This window comes from Aegilops tauschii, chromosome 1, assembly GCF_002575655.3.
Source record: "Aegilops tauschii subsp. strangulata cultivar AL8/78 chromosome 1, Aet v6.0, whole genome shotgun sequence".
Classification (NCBI taxonomy): Eukaryota; Viridiplantae; Streptophyta; class Magnoliopsida; order Poales; family Poaceae; genus Aegilops; species Aegilops tauschii.
The window spans coordinates 435,282,915-435,295,163 of NC_053035.3; the positions used below are offsets into that span (position 1 = coordinate 435,282,915).

General features: G+C 53.0%; 1 protein-coding gene across 1 annotated transcript; it reads left to right on the forward strand.

The window, feature by feature from the left end:
* The first annotated feature begins 11,084 nt into the window (after positions 1-11,084).
* Positions 11,085-11,654, forward strand: LOC109779554 (uncharacterized). Its single transcript, XM_020338177.1, has one exon. It carries the CDS (start codon positions 11,085-11,087, stop codon positions 11,652-11,654), a length of 570 nt encoding a protein of 189 aa, XP_020193766.1.
* The last annotated feature ends 595 nt before the right edge of the window (positions 11,655-12,249 follow it).

The window sequence follows — 12,249 nt, forward strand, 5'->3', positions numbered from 1 at the left end:
GTTCGAGAACTATGTAGACATGACCGAGACACCTCTCCGGTCAATAACCAATAGCGGAACCTGGATGTTCATATTGGTTCCCACATATTCTACGAAGATCTTTATCGGTCAGACCGCATAACAACATATGTTGTTCCCTTTGTCATCGGTATGTTACTTGCCCGAGATTCGATCGTCGGTATCTCGATACCTAGTTCAATCTCGTTACCGGCAAGTCTCTTTACTCGTTCCGTAATACATCATCCCGCAACTAACTCATTAGTCACCATGCTTGCAAGGCTTATAGTGATGTGTATTACTGAGTGGGCCCAGAGATACCTCTCCGACAATCGGAGTGACAAATCCTAATCTCGAAATACGCCAACCCAACAAGTACCTTTGGAGACACCTGTAGAGCACCTTTATAATCACCCAGTTACGTTGTGACGTTTGGTAGCACACAAAGTGTTCCTCCGGTAAACGGGAGTTGCATAATCTCATAGTCATAGGAACATGTATAAGTCATGAAGAAAGCAATAGCAACATACTAAACGATCGAGTGCTAAGCTAACGGAATGGGTCAAGTCAATCACATCATTCTCCTAATGATGTGATCCCGTTAATCAAATGACAACTCATGTCTATGGCTAGGAAACATAACCATCTTTGATCAACGAGCTAGTCAAGTAGAGGCATACTAGTGACACTCTGTTTGTCTATGTATTCACACATGTATTATGTTTCCGGTTAATACAATTCTAGCATGAATAATAAACATTTATCATGATATAAGGAAATAAATAATAACTTTATTATTGCCTCTAGGGCATATTTCCTTCACGGTGGGGCCCTTGCTGTTCTTCCAACTTTCTTTGAGGAGTTTGTCCGCCAACGTCCTCAACTCTTTGGCCAGTGTTTGTTTCTTGGAGTTCTTCGTCTCCATGGGTTGGCCCGCCAACATTGTCAACTCGTTGGTCGGTGCTTGCTTCCTGGAGATCGCTGTCTCCAGTGGGTTGTCCGCTGGTAACTCTTTGCCTAGTGCTCCAGGATCCATCAATGAACTGACAAACAAAAAGCAATTGAAAGGAAACCACAATCGCAATGAAAACGGGAAAAGAATAGGATGTGAGAATCGGTCGGTGCTTCGCAAAAAGAAGATTCTTGGAATGAAAATATAGCAGCATAACTGATTCGCCCACCTTTCCTTCGTCGGTACAGAAGAAAAATGGCAGAAGTGAGTAGCCTGGAGTGAGGTTTTCTTCAAGTAAGGGAAGAAAGGGCTTGAACGAGCGTTCCAGTGAAATGATGGTTGCTTCGTCCAGTCCAACTTGGAGGCCACCTTACCACTGCTGGTAAAGGTGTGGGTTTTGTGATATGACGGGTCATGACGGCCACACCGGGGTGACAGGTGAGTCTCGACTGTAGCACCTCGTTGTGATTTGGTGGATGGCACGCGGGCCCGGATGCTTTGAAATGTTCCGCATGTAGATAGAGCGGCTAGTCATATAGGAGTGCTCAATATTATGCACCGCGACCAAGGCGGAGAGGAAAATGAGAGAACTACGTAATTAATGCATGAGTTTAATTAGGGTAGTTTTGTAAAGTACGAGATACATTCCTCCAATCGCAAAATGCCTTGGTTCATGAGATTTGAGATTTGAGCCCTATAAACCGGAAGGGAGGGAGTACTGCACACGGTGTAGTCTAGTCACTTGTTGAAATCTCTAGAAAGGCAAATACTCCTTTCCGGTTTATAGGGCTATACTACTCCCTCCGTCTAGGTGTGTAAGTCATCTTACGAAAACCAAATAGTCCCAAAACACTTAGGCGCAGCGCATTAACTTCTACCTTGTTTCTTGTTTCTTGACATATCAACCATTAAGAGATGAGAGGTGTGCATGCTTTTAATGACTTGCAATGGCTAGTTCATTGCATGCAATGCTATTAATTAGCAAATAAACATTGGTGACCCCAGGAGGAAACGGTGCTAAGCGCGTGGACCTATGCAGAATGAGTATCAACCAATGGATAATGGAGTTTAATTGTTAAACAATAGCAATTTTGTCTCATGCAAGAGCCTGGCTAGTACTCCAAGGAACCGCACCACGCGAGCGTTCGCAACTGCCACGTTCGGGTTGCGCTTGGCTCTTCGCCTCTTCGAGAAGACGAACAATGATGTTACTCCTACTTCTACAGTATCAAATCCACTGCCGCATGTCCGTCCACCTCGTGCGGGAGGGATAGCGTGTAGCGAAAGCTTCTACTTACTGCTCCTTCCTTTGCGTCTATGACAGGTGGGCCCAACAGGTGGTTGGCCCTCCTGTCATGCAGCCAAAGGCAGGTGCAGTTAAGGCACCGGAGCTCAGTCCGTGAGGGAGAGGGCATTGTAGTAATCAAATTTCTCGGTCTTGTACGAGTTGACGCGACACATCAAAGCACTGCACTCGATATAAGTCTTTTTACACATTTCAAATGGGCTACTTCGTATGTAGGAGTAGACATATTCTGCTTCGTATGTAGTCACTTGTTGCAATCTCTAAAAAGACTTATATTTGGAAACGGAGGGAGTACAACGCATGCATGCATGCCGTGACTTTCCTTTTGTTACTTGCATGTGTTGATTTGATGCACCTTGCCAAATTTTGACTATAAATTTAACTAACCAAATTTTCATGCATGTCACAAAAAATTACGAGGCTGTTTGGATTGTGACTATGTTTGTCTTATGTTGCCACATTATTTTTCCCACACTTGCCACACTTGCCTAACCTGAGTTGCTCAAATTGTTAGACACACTTTGGCTTGCCTAAGGGAATCTTGCCACAATTTTTGTGTCTATGACATGTGGGGTTCACTACTAATAAAAAATTCTTGTCTTAGGTGTGGCTTATAAAAAAGACTTATATTTAGGAACAGAGGGAGTAGAAAATATAAATAATAATGCATGTTGGGGCAACCCACGTTTCCGCTAATTTTAGCCGTGGGCTTGTTCACAATTTTTACGAGGGGGTGGTTGTTCATTTAATGGAGGGACTTGTAGTACCAGACTTGAACGATACAAAGTGCGACCTGGCACACCGTAACACCACTTGGAACAAGCGGGTAGCTATCTCAAAAAACAATCAACAACTAAAAAAACCGCGACCTGGCATGTAGTAGTACACAATTTTAAACGATTGTTTTGATGGAGTGAAAAAGGAAAACTACCCCACTACGTATATATAGGCCGGAGCCTCCGCGCTTGCTTGCTAGGGTTGCTCTATTCACACACTCTCATCCTCTCCAGATCTAAACAAGATAGGGGTAGTAACACTGTCTTTCTCCCTTCAACAAACACTGGCTTTCTATCCTCACCGCTGGTTACAGATCCGGACGTATCCCCCTCCGCCGGTGAAGGGGAGGAGGGGCAGCGTTTAGGCCGTCGTCGACAGCGAGGGAGGAGACCCACTACCGTCCGCACCATTATCTCTCAATCTGCGACTCCACTGCCGCGTTTTCCCATCTCCGAGTCGTTCCCGTCTGGGACCTCGCCGTCGTCCACCGCCACGCTGCGTTCGGTGCGGCGTGGTCAACAAACGAGAGTCATCGGAAGAGGACTGTACATGGAGAGCCTGATGGCTGGGACCCACGAGGTCCATGGTTGCACGCAAGGAAAGTTCCTCCTTATTAAGCTGAAAAAATGTTTCCTCCACCTGACAGCTGGGACCCACCGGTTGTATCTTCGCACGGAAGGAAGTGCCTCCTTGTTTTGCAAAAAAAAAAATTTCATCCCGTTGACGGCTGGGACCCGTCAGATTTGGTGACTAACTTGTGGGCCTACTAAGCGGACGTGTACGCACGGCTTTGTAAACTTAATCAACAAATGATTCTAGCAGCTGGACCGTTGGATGTTAATCCAACAGCCGTGCTCCTTCTTCAACCTCTGTTCTTGCACCTGTCTCCCGTGGGCAGCACCGCGGCTGTGCTGCCGCGCACCCGAACCAGTGAAGTTTCCCACTCCTCTCCATCTGCGACTCCACTGCCCCGTCTTCCCCATCTCCGGGTCGTTCCAGTCTGGGTGCGCTCGGCACGGTGTGGTCAACGTGGTCAACAACCGAGAGTCATCGGAAGATGACTGTACGTGAGAGGCTGACAGTGGGGACGCACCACGCCCATGGACGCATGCATGCAACGGAACGCGGCAAGGTCAACGTGGTCAAGGAACGACTTCCATCAGAAGTATACTGTACGTGGAGAGTCTCAGCTGTGTCCACGGCCGCAGCAAGTAAGTGCCTCCTTATTACGCGGAAAATAATGATTCCTCCAACTGACAGCAGGGACCCACTGGACGGGCCACCGTATTTTGCGAAAAAAACGTTTGCCCCCTGACTACTGGGACCCACCTGACGGGCCACCGTATTTCGTGAAAAAACGTTCCCCCCACTGTCAGCTCGGACCCACCGGAAGTGCCTCCTTATTACGCACAAAAAAATGAATACTCCCCCGGCTAGCTGGGACCCACCTTGGTGGGAGGCTGACTTGTGGGCCTACTAAGTTGACGGGGACGAAGGGCTTTGTTAACTTAGTCAATATGAACGATTCTAGCTCCAGTGACCGTACGATGTCCATCCAACGGCCGTAGTGCTTCTTCAACCTCTAGTCTTCTTGCTCCAGACGCCCAAAGCAGCGCCGGTCGTGCCGCATGCTCCTGCCTCCTGTGGCCGGCTGTGCTTCCGCGGATGCCTCACCGCCCCCTACTATTCCCACCGCTGGCCAGGCCCTGCGGCGACCGCAGCCTCACACCGCAGCCGAACCAGTGAACCCTCGTACTCCTCTCCGTGCGGGCTTCCACTGCCGCGTCTTCCCCGGCTCCGCGTCGTCCCCTTCCTAGGCCTCGCCGTCGTCCACTGCCGTGGTGCTCTCCGCGCGGCGTGGTCAACGTGGTCAAGGAACGACTTCCATCGGAAGAGTACTGTACGTGGAGAGGCTGACAGCTGGGTCCACGGCCACAGCCCAGTTTTTTTGTGATTTGCCAAGTAAGTCGCTATGTCAGGCCTGTTGGGCTGCAAATCTTTCAAGACGAGGAGAGCTTTCATTCGGCTGGCCAAGAAAATGGCCCATCAGTAATGAGAAATGGGTTGTACATTTTTAAAACACATCAAACCGGCAATTAGTTTCAAATATCTTTTTTTTCATTTTGAGATTTTAAATTACATTAATTTTTATGCATGGAGAATTTGTTGGATTTTATATTGATATACATTTATTTTTAAAATCAGTTTGAATGTGAGTCGAAATTTCAGGATTAAAAACAGTTCGGACCGCACCGAAATATGCAAAATTTCGTATAGTTTTTTAACCGTGGCCACAATATGGGTTGTAATGCTAACAAAAAGAATATGGGCTCCAAAAAAACCTTAATAATTAGCAAATGGGCTGTAAATTATTAGAAATAATGGCAGATGGGCTGTATGCTGTTTTTCACAGATTTGAGGCTTTCCTAAAAAAAGGTTGACGCACAAGCAGTGACTGTTGGATGGCCATCCAACGGCCGTCGTGCTTCTTCAATCTCTGCTCTTCCTGCTCCAGCCGCTCAAACAAGCGCCGGCGGGACTGCCTGCTCCCTCCTCCCCGTGGCCGGCTCTGCTGCCGCGCAGGCCTCACCGCCCCACCGTACTCCCATCGCTGGCCTAGCCATCACTCTACTCACCCACACCTGCTGTTGTTCTCCGGCGACGGCAGACGAACCAGTAAACCCTCGTACAGTCGTACTCCCCTCCGCGTGGGAAACAACTGCCGAGTCTTCCCTGCCTCCGTGTCATTCCCTTCCTAGGCCTCGCCATCGTCCACTGCCCTAGTGCTCTCGGCGCGGCCTAGTCAACGACCGACATGCATCTGAAGTGGACTGTACGTGGAGAGGCCGACAGCTGGGTCCATGGCAGCACGCAAGGAAATGCCTCATTATTACGCGCAAAATAATGATTCCTCCACCTGACATCAGGGACCCACCGAAAGGGCCTCTGTATTTCGCGAAAAAACGTTACCGCCGCTGACAGCTCAGACCCACCAGCTATATCTTCGCACGCAAGGAAGTGCCTCCTTATTACGCACAAAAAAATGAATACTCCCCCTGTTAGCTGGGACCCAGTATAGTGGCAGGCTGACTTGTGGGCCTACTAAGTTGACGGGGACGGAGGGCTTTGTCAACTTAGTCAATATGCACGATTCTAGCTCCAGTCACCGTACGATGTCCATCCAACGGCCGTAGTGCTTCTTCAACCTCTGGTCTTCTTGCTCCAGCCGCCCAAACCAGCGCCGGTCGTGCCTCGTGCTCCTGCCTCCCGTGGCCGGCTGTGATGTGGCGGAGGCCTCACCGCCCCCTACTACTCCCACCGCTGGCCAGGCCATCCCTCTACTCACCCACACCCCCTGTTATTCTGCGGCGACGCCAGCCTCACACCGCAGCGAACCAGTGAACCCTCGTACTCCTCTACGTGTGGGCATCCACTGCCGCGTCTTCCCCGGCTCCGCGTCGTCCCCTTCCTAGGCCTCGCCGTCGTCCACCGCCCTGGTGCTCTCGGCGCGGCGTGGTCAACATGGTCAAGGAACGGCTTCCATCGGACGCGGACTGTACGTGGAGAGGCTGACACCTGGGTCCACGGCTGCAGCAAGGAAGTGCCTCCTTATTACGTGCAAAATAATTATTCCTCCATCTGACAGCGGGGACCCACCAGACGGGCCACCGTATTTCGCAAAAAAATGTTTGCCCCTGACTGCTGGGACCCACCAGCTACATCTTCGCACGCAAGGAAGTGCGTCCGAGCAAAAAAAACTATTCGCCCCCCTGACTGCTGGGACCCACCAGCTACATCTTCGCAGGCAAGGAAGTGCCAGACAGTCGGGACCCACCTGGTCGAAGCGTACGTAGCGTTGTCATTCTGGTCGCGAACGTGTACGTACATATATACTGGTGGATGTAGAGGCGCGCACGTGTCGTAGTAGAGGCGCGTACGTGTCGTAGTAGAGGCGCGCACGTAGCATGTACACGTACGTACAGCGGCCAGGGTGCTAGAAAGAAAATACGGCCACGTATGTGTACATACGGGCGGGTTCTCGAATGCCTACTCGCGCATACGTACGGCCAGGGCTCGTGTACATGGCTGGGTCGGAATGGAGAAACAGCATCGTCGTCGTGTTCATGGGGAGGCAACGGAATGCGTCGTGTTCATGGGGAGGCAATGGAATGCGTCGTGTTCATCGGGAGGCAACGGAACGCGTGGGAGCCAACCGGCTGGGTCGGAACGGAATGCGTGGTCGTGTTCATCGGGAGGGCTTGGACGGAACAGGCGATGGAAACGAGGCTTGGCGTACCGCACAACAGAGGAAACGGACCTCCTACGTTCGGAACGGGGTCCTGTTGATCGGGAGGGGTCTGGCATACCGCAAAACGGAGGAAACGGACCTCCTACGGTCGAAACGGGGGTCCTATTGATCGGGAGGGGTGTGGCGTACCGCAAAACGGACGAAACGGACCTCCTACGGTCGAAACGGGGGTCCTGTTGATCGGGAGGGGTGTGGCGTACCGCAAAACGGACGAAACGGACCTCCTACTGTCGAAACGGGGGTCCTGTTCATCGGGAGGGGTGTGGCGTACCGCAAAACGGGACTCCACGGGATACTGTTCATCTCCACCGTCGACCTCCTCCAACCTCCACGGACTACCGTCGACCTCCTCCAGCCTCCACGGGCTCCTGTTCATCCAGCCTCCACCGCGCGCTACTCCACCGGCTATTGTTCAACCACCCCTCCACCATGTACTGTTCATCCAGCCCCTCCACACCACGGGGTCCTGTTCAACCACCCCTCCACGGGCACCCCTCCACCGTCAACTGTTCATCCAGCCCTCCACCACACCACGGGGTCCTGTTCATCCAGAGGCAACGCCACCGCTCACTGTTCATCCAACCCCCCCCCCCCACGCAACGCTCACTGTTCATCCCAGAGGCAGCATCGATCGGCTTCAGTTAGCAGCAGTAGCGAAGGAATCGCTCGATCGGGTTTAGTTAACAGTCATCGATCGATCGCGCGGGTTCAGTAACGCGTAGCCTGCAGTGCAATCGCTCGGGTTCAGTTAGAGCCCAACGCCTCGCTCGGGTTTAGTTAGAGCCAACGCCTCGCACACACACGCGTACGTGTACGAGAGAAACGCGCATCGCTCGGCCCCTGACCTCCCACCATAACCGGGAACTCCCTCAAATTTTCCTCGCCCTCGCTTCTACCACGGTTTTTTCCGTCATGGACGGCCCAAAGAATGTCATGCAGCTGCGTGTCCGGCCCGCCCAGGACGAAAAGCCCATTTTCTGTCATGATTTTTTGTCATAGAAGTAGGAGCCCACCACATCTAAGATGATACCGGGTTTTGTCACAATTATCGTCATAGAAGTGTCATATGTATGACAGAAAAAAAAATCGTTCGGGCCAAAATGTCACGGATGTGTCTTTTTTTTGTAGTGCTTCCTGCAGCCTCCCCCATCGATCTCCACCGGGGCCATCTTCGATCCTGGTGCAGGAAGCCCCAGCACCACCTCGTCTCCCCGGAGCGCGCTAGATCCATCGCCGGCTTCAGCTTCGCCATGGCAAAGGAGAGGAACGGGGCCCATTTGGCCGCCCTCCCCGCATCCACCGACTCCGCCCGCGCCATTGCCCATAGAAGCACCTCCAGGGGATGATGCCCGCACTTCACAGCGCTCAGGGCTCGTTCCTCCTCGGCGGACAGCGCGTCTATCACCGCCTGCGCCTCCACCTGCATCTCCGCCTTGGTTTGGTACCATGTCCCGATCTCCATCAGGCACGCGCGCTTGCGGCGATCCCTCCCCCCAAACTCCGCCATCCGCTCCTCCGAAATCTCCACCATCTCCGCCGCCGAGCTCCCTCAAGGGTTTCCGCTCGCCACAGCAGTCAGGGGTGTGGGGAAGAGCAAGAGAAAATGACGACTCCGCTCCTCTCTCCCTATCTTCCCCGTACTTATTGTCTCCCACCCACTCGCCGCCATGCGCGCCGCCCGAGGTGCGCTGCGCCATATGGCCAGTCGCACCGAAGACACGCGCAACATGACAGGGGAAGCGAAACAAAACTGTAGCAGCGAGATTCGTACCGTGTTCCCGTGTGCGGCGGTCGACCTCCACCCCCTCGTCGTCGACGAGGTGCCAGGTCCGGCCCCGCTCAGCCACGACCCCTCGGCGGTATTCGAGAGTATCCACCGTCCGCATGTCCGGCAGGAACCACACCTCTCGGCACCGGCGAAGGTTGGGATCGGAATCGCCATGTGCGGCGTCTGTCGCGTGTCGAGTCATCTGACCTCCAAACCTTCCCCTCGAATCCAATGCCCTAATATTTCCAACATGTTGTACATATCAAAGCGTAACGGTGAAGCCTCCTCCGGGAAGGCCAACATCTGCATGCAAGATGCGGAAACCGTGCAAGGAAACTCGCACGGTAGGATGCAAGACGTGTGCGTCTTGGTCCGAATTCATTCATGTGTATATGTGGATACCCAAACAAACAAAGAAGAAGAAGTCACGTGCGTGTCATGGCCCATATGGAGCAGTACTGCTCAGGATCGTGTCATGCGCATTTTCCACGCGAGGGCTAGCGACCGTGTGGAGGATCCATCCAAATCGTACAAAATGTCGCATCCGTTGGAGCAGCAACGGTACCTGATGATTGGACGACGAGGCGTACGTGTCGATCTCCGGCATCATGTCATGTGGGAATCAACTGTGACGTAAAACAAGATGTCGGGCCGGGATCAGGATGCGGATGCTTGAGAAAACGATCTTTATTTTGTTTTTGCATACACACCACACCATTGCGGAAATGTGGAGGTGGAGCAGACCCCGCCGGTCATCGGACAAAACCCTGGCGCCAAGTGGACATGCCGGCAACCAAAGCCGATGACCCCCATCGGCACGGCACCCGTCACAGCCGCCGCATCGGCACGGCACCGGTCACCCCCACCGACAAGTAGTAGCAAGTGTGTGCATATGGTGTGAGCGCCTCTCCTTTTCTGTATTTTCGCAAAGGAAAAATGAAACGAGCGGGGTACTAGTACGTATTATTATGGCCATAGTGACATGCTCTTATTTCGTTTTGGAAGGTTGTTGGGGAAAATCTTCATTTTGTCTTTTAGGAAGATGATCTCACATGTATGATGCACTTTTTGAATTCTTAATTACCTAATATTTTATGTGATTGAATTGAATCATCAAGGCTAAATTTCATCTTTTGACCCTTTCACTAATAGGAAAGGGGCTATAGCTAATATGGACATTAATGGCGCACCATGTATGTGGCGCGTCACTGCTATATAGCAGTGGCGCACCAGATACAGGAGCGCCATTGTTGATATATTACTAATGGCGCACCTGATGTGTGGTGCGCCATTACTAGTTTAGAAAAAAATAAAAAAATTGTTAGTAATGGCGCACCAGGGGCTAGTGCGCCATTACTAGTTGACATAGTAATGGCGCACCTTCACCAAAGTGCGCCATTACTATGTGTATGACTTGGTCAAAGTTAGTAATGGCGCACTTTGTGTAGGTGCGCCATTAGAGCATCTCCAGCCGCGCCCCCAACACGCCCTCCCCAGGCGATATTTTCGCGCCGGCGCACAAAAATCGGCCCAGCCACGTCCCCAGAAGACCTTTTTTCGCCGGCTCGGGCCGAATTTGGCGCCGGCGGACACAAGCCGAACCCGGCGCGCTGGGGGCGCTCAGGGGCGCCGGGTGAAACGGTTTTGGCGCGAACTAAACGCGGGCCCCCGAGTCAGCGACACGGTGCTTCTCGTCGCTTCGTCGTCCTCATCGTATCGTCTCGGTTCCCGCGGGGGAATCAATGCCAAAGCTGCGGCGCGCTGCCGCATCGGTCAGCATCCATTGATGCCTCACGGGCGGCGCAGTGAAGGCGCAGCGCCACGCGTATGCCCGGTGGCCACACGGACGCCGCCCACCCGCGGCTATAAAAAGCCTACCCCCCTGTCGGTGGATGCACACTTCCCCTCTCCTCTCCTCTCCTCTCCACCGCCGGCGCTCCTGCGTGCCTCCTCTCTTTCTCGCCTCTGCGCCACCATGTCGATGCGCCGCCTGGGCACTGCTGATTTCCGCGGAGTCCGCGAGCGCCGCTCCGGCGTCTTCTCCTTCGAAATCTCGTTCGGCGAAAAACGGCTCAGTCTCGGCACCTTCAACACCGCAGAGGAGGCGGCCCGTGCGTACGACGCGGCGGCGTGGCACCTCCGGCGGCCTCGTTGGGATATGAATTTCCCCGATGTGTCGACGAGCCAGCGCGCGCAGGATCTCGCGCATATCCCGCGGCTTTTCACCGACGAGGATCGTCGTGACTACCGGAGGCGGCAGCGTCGCCTAGCGATCGCGGAGATGGACGTGGAAGCCATGGCGGAGTGGCGCGAACGCTTCCCGCAGGACATCGTCAACGAGCGCCAGTTTTACAAGCAACGGAGGACGGAGAGGGAGGCGAGGAGAAAGGAGCGAGCCGCCTATCGAGAGGACAAGCGTGCGCGGAAGCAGGCCGCTCAACTGAACACGTCGTCTTGGGACTCCGGGGACGAGCGGCATGCTAACGCCTACTTGCAGACGTCGGAGGAGGACATTACCGAGTCGGAGCCGGAAAATGACGAGTAGTTGATCTTTTCTTTTAACAGGCTTTGCTACGGTGAATTATGTATGTATCATTTTCATTATGTATGCTATGGTGAACTATCTATGTATCATTTTCAACTTGCCGGCGGCGTCGGCGAGGAAGGAGGCGAGCGAGTGGTGCGCTAGGGGCAATGACCAGCGGGCCCGGGGAGGGGAAGTGTGCGGCGGTTGGGGGTTGAAAAAGGAAAAATCGCCGTGGGGGGGTCGGCGACTGTGGGGGAAAACGCCCCCAGCGCCGATTGTATCGCCGGCTCGCCCCCAGGGGGCGATTTTTATGTGCCTTGGGGGGGGCCAACGGCTGGAGATGCTCTTACTAAGTTTGACATAGTAATGGCGCACCTATGCAAAGTGCGCCATTACTAAGTTTGACCAATATTTGACCAAGTCATACACATAGTAATGGCGCACTTTGTGAAGGTGCGCCATTACTATGTCAACTAGTAATGGCGAGATTTTCAGAATCCCCAAAAACCTAACAGAACGAAAGATACGGGGCTTTTAAGATCTAGAGGGGGGAAATGGAAAAAGTTTCAAACTTACTAGTGGCGCACCATTTGCTAGGTGCGCCACTAGTAAC

Coding starts and splice junctions, on each gene's coding strand:
- LOC109779554 (XM_020338177.1), top strand. CDS start 11,085: ATGTCGATGCGCCGCCTGGGCACTGCTGATTTCCGCGGAGTCCGCGAG.